This window comes from Apium graveolens, chromosome 10 (assembly GCF_009905375.1).
Source record: "Apium graveolens cultivar Ventura chromosome 10, ASM990537v1, whole genome shotgun sequence".
NCBI lineage: Eukaryota > Viridiplantae > Streptophyta > Magnoliopsida > Apiales > Apiaceae > Apium > Apium graveolens.
Genome location: NC_133656.1, coordinates 192,608,712 through 192,623,658, shown reverse-complemented (window position 1 = coordinate 192,623,658; position 14,947 = coordinate 192,608,712). Strand labels below are relative to the sequence as shown.

Here is a 14,947-nt window from a genome sequence, read left to right as displayed (position 1 = left end):
ACTGAAGACTTCTGATTCCAGTTTACTAATGCAACGACGCTTGGAGCCTGAGGCACCAGCGGATGCAGTTTGGTGAGCGACGGATCTTGATCGAGTAAAGTGGGTTAATTGACGAGCCATGGTGAGAGAAAGTAGAGGGTTAAGAGAAAAAAGATAAAAATTTGATAAAGAATATGAGGATGAAGCGAAGAAACCGAAGAGATTAGAAAAAGAAAAATATATAAGAGAAGACAAGGAGATAGAAGTGGAAGTGGAAACGAAAAGGAAGCAAGAGGAGATGTACTGAGATCGAAGTACATGCACGAGATACGAGGAGATGATAAGTCATATCAATTAGATAGCCTGAATCTATTTGCATGCCACACGGAGAAACACACGGACCAAAAAAAATAATAAAACAAACACAAAATCACAGACATAAATACATGTAACAATTATGCATGAATACATAACTATTTTCCCTAATAAAACAAGAATAAAATATACCATAAAACACATAAATATCATGAAATAATTCACAAATAATCACGTAAAAATTACATGGAACACATACCTAATTCATGACGCATTATACAAAAATGATCTTCGGCTAAGGGCTTAGTGAAAATATCTGCACGCTGTTTCTCGGTAGATATATAAATTAGCTCAATGTTACCTTTAGAAACATTATCTCGTAGAAAATGGTGACGAACATCAATATGCTTAGTACGAGAATGCATGACGGGATTTTTAGAGATATTAATTGTATAAGTATTATCACAATAAAGAGGAATATTTGTATAAAACAAATATCAAAATCCTGTAATGTTTGTTGCATCCATAAAATTTGAGCACAGCAACTTCCAGATGCAATGTACTCTTCTTCACCTATAGAAGGAGCTACATAGGTTTGCTTTTTGCTATGCCATGCAACCAAACAATCTCCTAAAAATTCACAAGTACCGCTTATGCTTTTTCTATCAACCTGTGACCCTGCATAGTCAACATCTGAAAAACCGATTAAGTCAAAGAAAGAGGAACTAGGATAAAATAATCCCAAGTTACTCGTACCCTTTAAATATTTAAAAATACGTTTAACGGCATTCAAATGTGATTCCTTAGGTTGAGACTGAAAACATGCACACAAGCGTATGCTATACATAATGTCAGGTCGTGAGGCAGTTAAATATAACAATGAACCAATAATACCTCGAAATTTAGTGACATCTACAGGTGTACCTTGTTCATCCTTTGTGAGCTTAACTGAAGTACTCAATGGAGTCGATTTAGGTGTGACATGTTCAAGTGAAAACCTTTTGAGTAGATCCTTAATATATTTGCCTTGGTGAATGAATATTCTTGCATTACACTGATTAATTTTAAACCTAGAAAGTACTGCAATTCACCCATCAAACGCATATCAAATTCCTTATGTATGCAGTCAGAAAACCACTTACACAAAGATTCATTAGAAGATCCAAATACAATATTATCTACATAAACTTGAACTAAAAGGAAGTTGTCACGTTTATGAAATATAAAAAGAGTTGGATCGAGTGTACCGTGAGTGAAGCCATTGTTTACAAGAAACTGACTGAGACGTTCGTACCAATAACGAGGGGAATGTCTCAATCCATAGACATATTTCTTGATCCTGTAAACATAGTTAGGGTATTTTTTATGAATAAAACCTGGAGGCTGCTTGACATATACTTCATCCTTAAGATAGCCATTAAGAAAAGCGCTCTTGACGTCCATCTGATATAGCTTGAATTTCTTGTGAGCTGCAAATGCCATAAGTATTCGAATAGCTTCCGGATGAGCTACAGGGGCATATGTCTCATCATAATCAATCTATTCCTGTTGATTGTATCCCTGAGCAACTAAACCAGCTTTATTGCGAATGATATTTCCATCTTCATCCTTCTTATTCTTGAAAACCTAACGAGTTCCAATGACTTTAGCATTCTGAGGAGGTGGAACGAGTTCCCAAACATCACAGCATTCGAACTGGTTCAACTCTTCCTGCATTGCAACATACCAGTGTTCGTCTGTAATTACTTCTTGAGCATTTTTCGGTTCGAACTCGGCAAAAAATGCACAGAATGCACATAAATTATGAAGTCTGCTTTGTGTAGAGATTCCTTGATCTAAATTAATGAGAAGATTATCTGATGGATGATTCTTCACAGTTCTAGAAGACTTGGGAAGATTAATATTACTCATCTCTTCCTCATTAGAGTTGTCTTTCTGTAAATAAATAGGGGTTGTCTCATTCAAAAGAGACTGTCTCATTTCCGCTTGTGAAGATTTATCGAAAGGAGTAGCAGAGAACACATTTGAGACACTATCAGGAGTCTTTGGAGAGCCAGAAGATCTATCCGAATCTTGAGAAGAACCTGAAGAGTTATCAGAAGATTGCGATGGACTTGGAGAGTCTTGACTGCTTGATTTATCTGAATGAGACAGACTCTTTTCAGAATGAAACAGTCTTATTTGGGAATGAGACGATTGATCCGCAATGTCTTCATCTATTTGAGATATATTGCTTGAAGATTCATTGAAAGTAATATTAATAGATTCTTCTACTTTGTTCTTGACAGAATTAAAAACTCGATAAGCCTTGCTTGTTGTAGAATAGCCCAAGAAAATTCCTTCCATAGATTTTGCATCAAACTTGCCTCGATTATTTTGAGTATCTAAAATAAAACACTTGGAACCAAATACTCGAAAACAACTAATGTTAGGAGTCTTTTTCTTAAGCAATTCATAAGGAGTTTTAAGAAATATAGGATGGATAAGAACTCTATTAAGAACATAAGATGATGTATGAACAACTTCAGCCCAAAAATTATGAGGAAGCTTACTCTCATGCAGAAGAGTTCTTGTTGTCTCCTGTAGTGTCCTGTTCTTGCGTTCCACTACTCCATTCTGTTGAGGAGTACGAAGAGATGAGAATTCATAAGTGATACCTCTCAATTTGCAGAAGGTTATGAAATCCTTCTCGAATTCACCTCCATGGTCACTACAGATAGTCTTGAGCTTATATGAATACTTATTTTCAAGGTTAGTAATAAGGTCTTTAAATTCAACAAAAGCTTCATCCTTAGTACGTAAAAATAATACCCATGTAAAACATGAGTAATCATCAACTATAACAAATGCATAATTTTTACCTCCAAAACTTATATACCTTTCAGGACCAAAAAGATCTAGGTGAAGAAGCTGCAAAGGATCAGTTGTTGACACACTATTCTTAGCAATGAAAGATGTTTTCACCTGTTTTCCTAGGTGACATGCCGAGCAAGTTCAACCTTCTTGTATTTCAGCTTGGGTAGACCTCGTACCAGATCATGAGAAGATATCTTCCGAAGAAGATCCATGTGAACATGACCTAGACGTCGATGTCAAAAATTCTGCTGATCTTGAACAGTAGCAAGACAGATTTCCTCCTGCTGTTCATCAAAGTCTAACACGGAAATATTCCCTTTCCTTTTGGCAACTAAAGCAAACTCATTAGATTGAGTACCAATTTAACATACATCTTTATCAAATTTAACTTTATAACCAACATCGGTAAGTTGACTTACACTAATAAGATTGTATTTCAAACCATCTACTAAATAAACATTAGAAATAGCGAACCTGTCATTACCAATGGTGCCTTAACCAATAATTCGGACAGTGTTAGAATCTCCAAGAGTAACTAAACCACCTTCCCTTGCAACTAGAGATAGAAACTTGGATTTATCACCGGTCATATGACGTGAACAACCACTGTCGATGATCCATTTATTTCACGGTACATGGACCTTCAAGCAAACCTGCAAAAGTTGCTTTATCTCTTTTGTACCCACTTAACATTGGGTCCTTGTTGGTTAGTATCAAATATCTTATATAAATGTCTATCTAATTTCTTAATCCACATCTGAACAATATTAATAGATGCATTAGCAGATTTATATCTAGCAGATGATCTATAAGAAGAGTTAGAAGAGTGGCCCTTGATACCACATAATCTGGATTCAGAAGAAGTGTGACCAGATTTGCCACAATTTCGACATTTCTCATAAGGCATCTTGTATTTCATTGGAGCTCTCTTGTAACCACCTTGAAATGCACGTTTCTTGATTGATTTACATCCTAATCCTTCTTTATCAAGAGAAGATTTTTGTTCAGCAAGTAAAGCATTCAGAGTTACTTCACCATGAAAACACTTTGCTAAATCTTTTTCTAGTTGTGCCAATTTTTGTTTTAGTTCAGGAACTAAAGGATCAGGAGCACTATCTCTTTTGACAGTTTCTGGATCAACAAAGACTTACTCTTTCTTCAAGGCTTCAAGACATACATCCTTCATCTCAATCTCATTCTTGATATATTGATTTTCTCCAGTAAGCTTAGATATCTTTTCGACCAAAGATCAATTTTCTGCAACCAAGGCTTCATCTTTCATAGGATCGTCCATTTCACTAAGAACTTCACTCAATGCTTGTTTCAAATAAGCATTCTTTTCTTTTAACTTTCTATTATGAGCCTGCAAGGTTAGCACAGTTTGAGATATATTAGAATGTTTACTATATTGAATATTTTGTACCTCATCGTTGTCACTGGAACTATCTTCGAGTCCAACAAATCATACTTGAGCCACTTCATCATCTCAATCAATCTCAACATCAGACTCATCATCACTCCAAGTGATCAATGCCTTCTTTTTGTTCTTCAGCTTGTAGCAGTCCTTTTTGAAATGCCCTTTCTTTCCACATTCAAAGCATATATCCTTACTTTGATTTGCCATATTCTCCTTGCTAGGATTAGATTTGAAGTCTTTTTTTGGAAACTATGACTTCATAGGTCGTTTAAAGTTGTTCTGTTTGGAAAGAAATTTATGAAACTTCTTGGTCAGAAGAGCAATTTCCTCATCAGAATCATCAAGAGAGTCATCAGCTTCGGTATTGAGTGCAAGAGTCTTTTTACGAGGAGCTTCATCTTCTTCATCATATCTGCGGAGCTGATTTTTGAATTCTTCTAATTCACTGAAGAGTGTTAAAGTGTCCATAGTCGAAAGAAGTGTTGAATCCTGCAGAATGGTAACCTTTGGAGCAAACTTCTTTGGTATTGCCCTGAGGATTTTCCTATTGATCTCATATTGAGGAATGATCCTTTCCAATAGTGAGATAGAGTTCATCAAAGTCAGGAATCTTCCTTGTGCATCTCGAACATTTTCATCTCTTTTCAACCTGAAACCTTCATAATTACTCATTAGCATGCTAAGTTTGACTTCACGTACCTTAGAAGTGCCTTCGTGACTGACTTTGATCGTATCCCAGATCTGTTTCGCAGTAGTACATGCAGATACTTTTCATAACTCGGGAGCTACCATGCCATTAAGAAGTGAGTTCATAACTTTAGCATTGGAGTTCATTGCATTCACTTCTTCAGGAGAGAGATCCTTGAGAGATTTGGGCTTCCCATATTTCATTGGAATTGTAAAGCCATTTTCTACAACATCCCACTCGAATGCATCACGCTGGAGAAAGATTTTCATCCGGAATTTCCAGTCATTGTAGTTTTCAGCACCTTGAAGCAGTGGTGGATAATTATTTGAATACCTATCTGGTTGAGCCTGGATCGCTAGCAAAATAAACACTCAAAAGAGAATTAAATGTACCTGCTCTGATACCAATTGAAATTCAAAGGCTCGATAGATATGTATTATATTCTAACTGTCAAAGCAAATGGGACGGTCTCTTATGCAAATGAGACAGTCCCTTTACAAATGAGACAGGAAATGGGACAATCTCTTTTAACTACAGAATGAAAATAATAGTAATATAAATGCAGTATGCTGAAAACTGAATAAAGTAAAAATACCAGAAGTTTTCACTTGGTTCGGCCCTTATACCTAGTCTATGGCCTACATCCAAGTTCATATGCCAACTAGCATAGAGAATGTATTATATCAACTTTAATAAAGAAGTTATAGTCTTTCCTTGATAACAAGTATAGCACTTGAAAGAAACCCTTTCCCAAGCTAACCTTACTACCTAGCCAACTGCTATTCCTGAGCCTTCTAGCTACCTTGCTATACTTTGAAATCAAGCCTTGCCACAACCTGACACAAAGTTGATATGAATACACGAGTAAAAGAATAAACAAATTGATTACAACTCATACTATATCTTGTTCGGCTGGATTTGTATTTCGAGAATAATGAACAAAAGAGTGTTTCAGATGAAGAGAAATAGACGTGAAAGCATTGGTCTTAAATCTGAAATATTGGAGTTGTATCTATAGTCAAAGTCCAACATATTTTATTTCAAACCAAAGATAAGATAACTGATATAAATAATTTTGTTTGAAATGATTTGAATAAGTTCTGAAGATAATCTGTTAGAGTATTTGAAAATGGATAAACTTAGTTAAAGATAAGTATTTGAAAGATTCAAACTAAGTTTAAGATACGGTTTGTTGAGAAGAGGTTTATATCCAGTCAAACTAAGATATACATTAAAAAACCTAAAAGTAGAATGTCTCTGAAAACCGCAATCTTGTGTCTGTTGCAATCTTGTATCTGGTTCATCATCATAAACCTTGTAAACCAACACAAACAATCTTCACTTGATGCAAATTTCAGTCGTTATTAAAAACCTCTTCGCGGTTTTGAAGATTCGATCATATTATTTTGCCATTCAGTTGTTAGTTGCTGACATGGTTTGTTGAGAAGAGGTTTATATCCGGTCAAAATAAGATTTACATTAAAAAAACCTAACAACTAGAATGTCTCTGGAAACCGCAATCTTGTGTCTTGCAATCTTGTGTCTTGCAATCTTATATTTGGTTCATCATCACAAATCTTGTAAACCAACACAAACAATCTTCACTTGATGCAAATTTCAGTCGTTATCAAAAATCTCTTTGCAGTTTTGAAGATTCGATCATATTATTTTGCCATTTAGTTGTTAGTTGCTGGTCGTGTGTGAGTCTTGTAATCAAAATATTGACCACTTTTTGAAAATTTTGGACTGGAAATTTATTTATAGATCCCATTATTAAGCGGATATGAAAGTTAGACCCTAAATTAAAAAAAATTGTAGTAAGATGACTTAGATGATAGACCTAAAGCCCCAAACTGAAGTTCACAGTCTCAGCTGCCCCCCCTATTGATTTAGCAGGCAGGCTTTCTGTTTAAAGTCCATGGGCTTTTTACTTCCTCAGGTATTACCACCCTAACTTTGCAAGTAACTATTTTACCCTTTTCTTTTTTAATAATTAGACGTTCTCATAGTCATAGTTGCTGTTACATTTATTTTCCCATTAAATTTCTATGCCACCCGGGTAGTTCTTGATTCTTGAGGGTAGTTTTATATTTGTTTCAAAAATTTTAAAATGTGAAAAAATTAGGGTCCTTGGCTCCCCGGTGACTGTAAGTTAAATTGGTCTCAGTGAATAAGTTAACGTGTTACATGGTAACTCGCCAAAAGTCTTGTAAATTGAAAAGGCACGAGGCAAAAACGTTTAATTAAAAACACGGTTATATGTTCGGATACAAGTAGATATTGATGATATGAGAGATATAATTCCTGTGCATAAAATCCAGGTTTGATGGGTAAGATTGAGTCTAGTAAGGTGTTGGTGCTGAGTTGAATGTTAACACAGTCAATATTCATTGTTTTGTGGTTACTGAGAAATCTGTTTAACTTTTCTGACCCACTATATAGATTGTCTATTTGAGTAGGAATGCAAACTTAAAATAATAGCCAGAATGATAATTTTTATCTGATTGAGGTGAGGACTGAACACTGATTGGAATCAATCTTCTAGAGACAAATCAATGGAATTTCAAATCTTTGTAATTTACCTGCAATTGTGAATGACTGGAAGCTTTTGACAGATATGAGCTTAAAACTGATGCTTATCCAGTCATCTATGTATGTTAATTGACTGAAGTGACACTGACCTAATTTTGTGTCTTCATGCGGAATTTGAAAGTTTGATTTAGGATATTTTCGGTTGTTTGACCAAATTTATTCTGTTACATGTCCCAAAATAGATCTCACAAATGTTCTCAAATAATAAATTCCATGTTTGATTTGTGGATCACTAAGGGTCCATCTCATTTATGAAAATAGCTAATAATAACATGACAACTTGTCCGAGAACGGTTTTGGGAAGCCGCATTTTCCACTCTTTTTGGTAACTCAATGACCTCATGGGAAAAAATAGTTTGAAAAACAAACTCAACTATGCAATTATAGTGCCAATATCAAAATCACATACTAATTTATCTAACCATTAACATGAGATTACACAAAAAACATACATTATCTACTTTGTAAATTTTACATTAGTTAAAAGTCATGACTCGCGAAAAATTAATCAAATAACTATTCAATTCGAAAACATATAATACAGTTGATAGGCTATTAAAATAAAGGAGGAATGAAGTTGAAATGTTAACTTCAAATTCCTTAGGATCATCAATGTTATTACAAAATCAATACAATGTTTGCCTCTGATCAGTACATCTAACTTAAATGTAAAGATGCAACAAACATACAAAATACATATGACGCCTGAATGCTTTCCTATCTTACAATGTAGGAGGCCCTTCTAACCGGATGTAGTCATACATAGTGCCTATGAAAGGATTCGAGCCTGTACGATGATTTAAAAAAATCTTGTTTCTTCCAGGAACAAGAGCCCGTCCTGGTATTGGAACATTAAAGAGCCAGTACAATCCATGTATTCCATGTCTTGCAATTGCATTGTCATGTCCAATTTGCCCTATTCTAAACAGAGGATATCCCTCATCTGGAGATCTATTAACATAAACCTGCAAATTGGAAAGTAGTTAGCATCTAGTGTTAATATTTCTCGAGTCATATATATATAGGAGTAGAATTTGATGAAACAGAGACAAGTTTGTACCCTAAGTTGAGCTAAATTTGTAGATGCCAATGCTAATTGAAGTGTATAAGTTCCATTTGCGATGACATGTGGCAGATCGAAATTAATCTGCCATGTCGTTGGATGGTATTCGTCATTGATTTTCCTGCACTCGCCATTTAATTTAACAGTTAGAAACCGTAAGAAAGCATTATGCCGTCGATGTAAAAGTACAGTACTTGTGAAACAAACCTGTTAACTTGAGAAAAGAACCAATCTTTGCTATAATTACTAGTTCCAACATTGTAGACTAGGTCACTGTCAGGGTATAACTCTGTGTATCGATCCCATAAGCCATACTGTCTAAACCTGTTCATGAAAATTATCCAGGTTAACACATAAACATTTAGTTTACTTATTTATAAGTTCACCCTATTTGGTTACCCTATGTATGTAAGTGTTAATCATAATTTAGGTGCTTACTTGTCATGATTTATGTATAATTTGTTGACAAGCGTCGCATTAGGAACGTGGAACTCAGCAGCAGTACCATCAGGAATTCCAATTTCCCATAATGTTGGGCCAAATCTTGGAGGTTCATAAATAAGATCACCCAGTTCGATTGAACTTCCTGCCAGGTGAACAAGTTAAACATATTGTCAGCCTTTTGGTCTTATCATAGACATTGATATGCTATATAGAAGTGTTTCATATAGCTTAAAGAACAAACCTGGCATTATTGCAACATCAGATTTGTATGTATAACGGCCTATGTGACCAGGAACTGAAGCATATAAGGTGTAGTTCCCCGATCGGACATCTTTAAGTAAGAAATTTCCTGTTGCATCCGTTTGGTTCCAGAATTGGTAACCCTGGAGAATATTGAGTTAGATTTTTAGATAATTCGCATCTTGTTTTAGGACCAGAAGGTTTTTATAAGAAGCTAATATGTTTGTGTGTTTGTGGTGTGTTACCTTGTTCTCTTTTTGCCATGATACTCCATCCCCTTTTGGAGTCAATCCGACATAAGCAGATTCTGCATTAATTAGGCCTTTATTCATGTACCTGTCACTGACTTGTAACCGGCCTCTTACTGTACCACGTTGATCGGCATGAGGGTAGTCATTAGACAGGGGAAAACTATATGGCCAACTTTTTTGTTCTATTGATGCCTGAAAATAAGAGTACATTTCACACAACTCTGTACTTGAAATAATTCTGAAGGGTGTAAAATTAAATGATTAAATGCTATATAAAACACAAATAAATAAGTATAAAACAGAAAACTTTATTTTTCATCATCATCCTGGGGGTAGAATCCATTTCAGGCAAGTGGAAGATTGATTACCTGTCTTTTAGCGTCTGTCCAGAGTGTGGAATGAAGATCATTAACATTTTTATTGGGAGCTGAGTTCAAGTAGACGAAAACTGGACCATAAACTTTCTTCCAGGCCTCTCCATCCCCAAAATGTAAATCCAACTCCTTTCCTGAGTAGTGGTTAGAAAAGAAGACCTGTAGAACACATGATCAGATATGTAAATTAGTGAGAAACATAACAGGAAAACACTAATGTACGAAGGACAAGAACCAATGTAATATGTATTAGCTATAAAACACATGTACAAAAGACTTACTGCTAAGGAAGTTGGACCACAATGAGAGGTAAGTTCTTGTTTAAAAGGACCTCCGGTACGGTATTCAGAACTAGGGCTGATCACCCAGAAACCCACACCAGTCTCATCACTTATCCATCCGTGTACCACATTGTCCTTGTTGTCTTTAGAGTATTGGAATTTATCATCCACCTGCATATTAAGTATTTACTTGCGTGAATTAGAATACAGTTTGTTGAATCGACAAATAAAACTATGCTACAAATCACTTTTCACAGACGTACTTCTCCTTTCATGCTTGGGTTTGATGGATTTGTCAACTGACGGGCTTCTGGGTAAGCAAGTTGTACACTTCTTGGTGGCTCACGATCTTCGCGTGTTGGCATGTATCGCTGTCTCTCGTTAGATATGGCCATGTAATGAAACCTATTCATGTACATTTTTTATAAAATTATAATTACTCCCCATTCCTTTTCAATAAGTATAACCAGCTAGAGTCAATATCATCTAGTAATATTGTCTTAACTCCTAAATGTATATGATTCACGAAATTAGATTGATAAACAGAAGGTACATACAATTTTTCTGATAGCTTGAAGGTGACCCTTGATTGAGCGATAATTGTACCAGGCATTCCCTCTAATCTCTCGTATATCGAATACGTGTAAAAACCAGGGGAGCCACGCAACATTACAAACCTGCAGACAGGTTTACCAAATTAGCAATATTCTCAATCTGGCAATAACTAATTTTACCACAACATTAACCAAAATAACTTGTGTGCTTCAGGGTTACCTTCTTTCAATATTCATTGGAGGGATATTCTTGGCACCAGAACTCCATGTTCTTGTAAATGAAAGCTCCACTTTGTTTTCATCCTCGGATATAACACTAAAATTTGCTGTTCTCAGCCTATACATGTAACATCAAGAATAACATGTTAGATATATAATTCAAATTTATCCAAAGATTGTATATTACAGAAGTCAGAAGAGGAGTTTTATACCTGTCTTGAGTGCTTTGAGGAACTTCTTTTGTGCTCCATGATAGATCCCAGTATCTAAATCAAACAATCAAATAAATTATGTTAAGATGATGCAAATAGATCAAGATCATGAAGTGTTAAAAGAATGGAAAAACTAAAATTGATATGCAAACTAAGTTTATGTGCTTGATTTTACCCTCTGTATCCTGGACCATATTCAGGTTCCAGCAAGTTATTGATTCCTTTATATCCAATTCCATCAATCATGCCCCCAGGAGTCGACAGAGATATTTGTGCCAATCCATTGTCCAAAACCACCTGAATTAAATATATTTAAAATCTTTAATATTTGTTAAAATATATAAGATCTTGTTCACTTTGTCCTAAGGTTTTAGAGAGATCGATTACTTAGCCTGATATTAGAAATCAGATTAGGGAGGGACTTGAAACTCCCATCTATTTAATTTAATATTTTTTATTGGTACTGATATTGGTATTAATTGGTTATATTTCTTGTTGTCAATTATAACCAAACCTATCGTACGATTGATGAAGTGAAGTGTTAAAGACTATAAGATATAGTTGGGACCTTTTTCTGACACCATGTTACTTAACAATATCAACACAACTAACGTTAATCTTATTTTTATTTTTTTGAATAATTAGGGTATGTCTTATAAATTATTATCTGTTCTAAAAAATCTCGATCTCGTGATATAATGACAAGAGACGAGGACTTAATATTGATTAATGTTAATTAATTGTTGGTATATGTACTAATTAAGAGTTAATGTCAACTAAAATTTTGAAATTTATTCAGAGCTCAAAGGATAAGCTTAATAAGATACAAAAGACTGATTTACTTAATTCTATCTGTAACAATATCTTGTTGGACCTTTTACACGTATTTGTATCTAAAATTTTTATAACAGACTGAAAATTCTGAAAATTAAAAAACCGAATATTTAATACGTAATCTTTTTCACTGATTTTCAAAGATCAACAGATATGGAATAATTGTTTTTACTAGTTTGCTGGTAGGAGTTATGAAAAGATCACATAGACTTCCGATTATTCGGGACTTCAGTCTTGTTTTTTTTCTTGAATAATTAATTAAGCTCTGTGCATGCCTTACACGTCAGTACAAATCTCAGTGTGAGCTTGATCGAAACAGAACCCTAGTTAAGCCCTAATAGTCTAATAGATAGCCATCATGAGTTATAAGAACAAGGGATTTACAGTTTTGTGGTGCGATTCTTACATGGTTAGAGAGCCTACGAAGCTGAACAGGTGGCGGTGACGCCAGATTAACATCTTTGTTCCTATTCCCTGGATGATATCTGCAGAATCAATCAACATAACAATTTATCGGTTGTAATTATAGACTTGTTAACTATTGACCGCATGATCAGAAAAAATTGTACATAATGTAACATTAATACATATATTTATTACTTGTGAGCTTTATACCTAGCAGAACATTGAGCTAGCAATAGTAACAGCTGAACCAAAAACACTAAACACAAAGCTTTGATCTCCATCCGAAACCGTCTATGTATGTGGATGTGCATGAATGTTTTAATGTGGGCGTATTTATAAGCAAAAATTAGGGAATCGCGTTTGTGAATTGTGACAGGAATAGGAGTTTAACTTGGATTTCCGTTTTGAAACTGAATTCACCCTGGGATAAAGTTTCTTTCTCATGAATGTAATCCCATCTAGAGTTAGATTTTGACCATCTTAGTGGTATTAATTACATGCATAGAGATTAAGTTTCTTTTCTAATGAATGTAATCCCATCTACAATTAGACTTTTGATCCAAAGAAAATCTCACATGTATTAATTACATGCTTATGGATGATTTTAACATATTATATCTTAAATACTATTTATATTTTAATATATATATATCATTTTCGGTAACTAGGTAACTAAATTATAAAAGACAATAAAGTATAATAAAAATAAGAATACACTTAATAATATCTTCAGTCATGCTATTTTACTTGTATTTTGAAAATTTATCAATCAAACAAACGTACCCAATAATATAACATAAGTGTCCGGGCAGGGTAAAATCTACGCAGCCTTAATTACCCTCATTTAAAAGAATGAATAGGATGTTTTCCTAAAAGACCCTGACTTGTGTGGGCGCGCAAAAATGTGTTTTCTAAATAAAAAGTGATAAATTATGATACGTAAAAGTACGTAAAAACTCAACATAAAAAATTTGGTCATATAATCCGGAAAGCGAGACAATATCTTGGCCCATAATTTTCTTGATATGGGACTTACCTATATGGAAATCTTAGTTCATTTAAGCCCTTCACGTTCGAGCTCTTTACCGTTAAAGTCTTAATGGAATTGATAAACGTGACAACATCGCTTACTTTCTTTGTGAATTTAGAAGGTGGATTTGGAAAATACTAAGATATGATTTTAATAAAAATAATAATCCATCAATCAATTAAACGATTTGATTAAAGAGGATGATATGAGTAGAGCTGTTCGCGAACCGACACTACAAGAAAAACGCAATCAGACAACACCGATTAGACAACACTCGACCAAAAAAGTGTTGCCCGAATTTTTCATACAACAGTTTTTTTGCAACAAAAAAATTGGCGTTGTCTGACATTGATTACTACAAGCGATAAAAAAATGTTGTCTGGTAAAACAAATCAGACAAGTGTTTTCAAAATTAAGATGTTGTGTGAATGAGAAGACTTTAGTATTACTACAACGCTTTAAAATCCATTGTCTAGTTGATGGAGACAGACAACCCTTTCTAAGGTGATGTTGTGCAAATGAGTAAAATCGTACAACGATTTTTAAAATCCATTGTCTGAAAATGATTGAGATAACGTCTTGTTTAACGGTTGTGAAAATGAGACAAGTATTTTTTTCTACTAGTTAGTTAAGCTCGAATCACACAATGTACAAATTAGGTGTTGTCTAAATGATACCTGATAGACAAGTGTTCTACATGTCACCTATATCAGACAATAGTCTAATTCTTAAAACCGTTGTCTTTCTTACTAAATTTAAAAACGTGTTGCACAACAAAATATTCAAATAAATCGTTGTCTAGTTTATTACAATAAAAATAGTAATAATTTCAAAAAAAAATAATTTCCAAACAATTCATTTTAAATTTTTTAAAAACAAAAAACTCTAATTAATTCCACTTTCATCTAGATTAAATATTTAAATTTTATATTACAAAATAGTTTAATTATCTACTTTATAATTAATAAAAAATTAATCACAAGTGCTTCAAGTTTACATTGTTAATTGTTCAATCCAAACAAGTGTTTTTCGAAAAAGCACGTTATATTAATCTATCTTATACAAGTATTTTTAAATAAAATACTTGTAACAGTTAGACAACCGTTATCGATATTTATAATCTGTTGTAAAATATGTAATACTACAACAATCTTAAAGAAAAAACTGTTATAGAATTCCAACAACGACATTTA

At 34.1% G+C, this 14,947-nt stretch overlaps 1 protein-coding gene across 1 annotated transcript; it reads right to left on the bottom strand.

Moving 5' to 3' along the window:
* Positions 1-8,456: 8,456 nt before the first annotated feature.
* Positions 8,457-11,779, bottom strand: LOC141693274 (uncharacterized). The gene is made up of 13 exons (XM_074498311.1): positions 11,661-11,779; positions 11,486-11,539; positions 11,275-11,391; positions 11,058-11,177; positions 10,764-10,905; positions 10,501-10,671; positions 10,214-10,378; positions 9,840-10,037; positions 9,596-9,737; positions 9,349-9,496; positions 9,118-9,234; positions 8,908-9,031; positions 8,457-8,812 (listed from the first exon to the last, which is right to left on the bottom strand). Exons 1-13 carry the CDS (start codon positions 11,729-11,731, stop codon positions 8,570-8,572), a joined length of 1,812 nt encoding a protein of 603 aa, XP_074354412.1. The 5' UTR covers positions 11,732-11,779; the 3' UTR covers positions 8,457-8,569.
* Between the last annotated feature and the right edge of the window lie 3,168 nt (positions 11,780-14,947).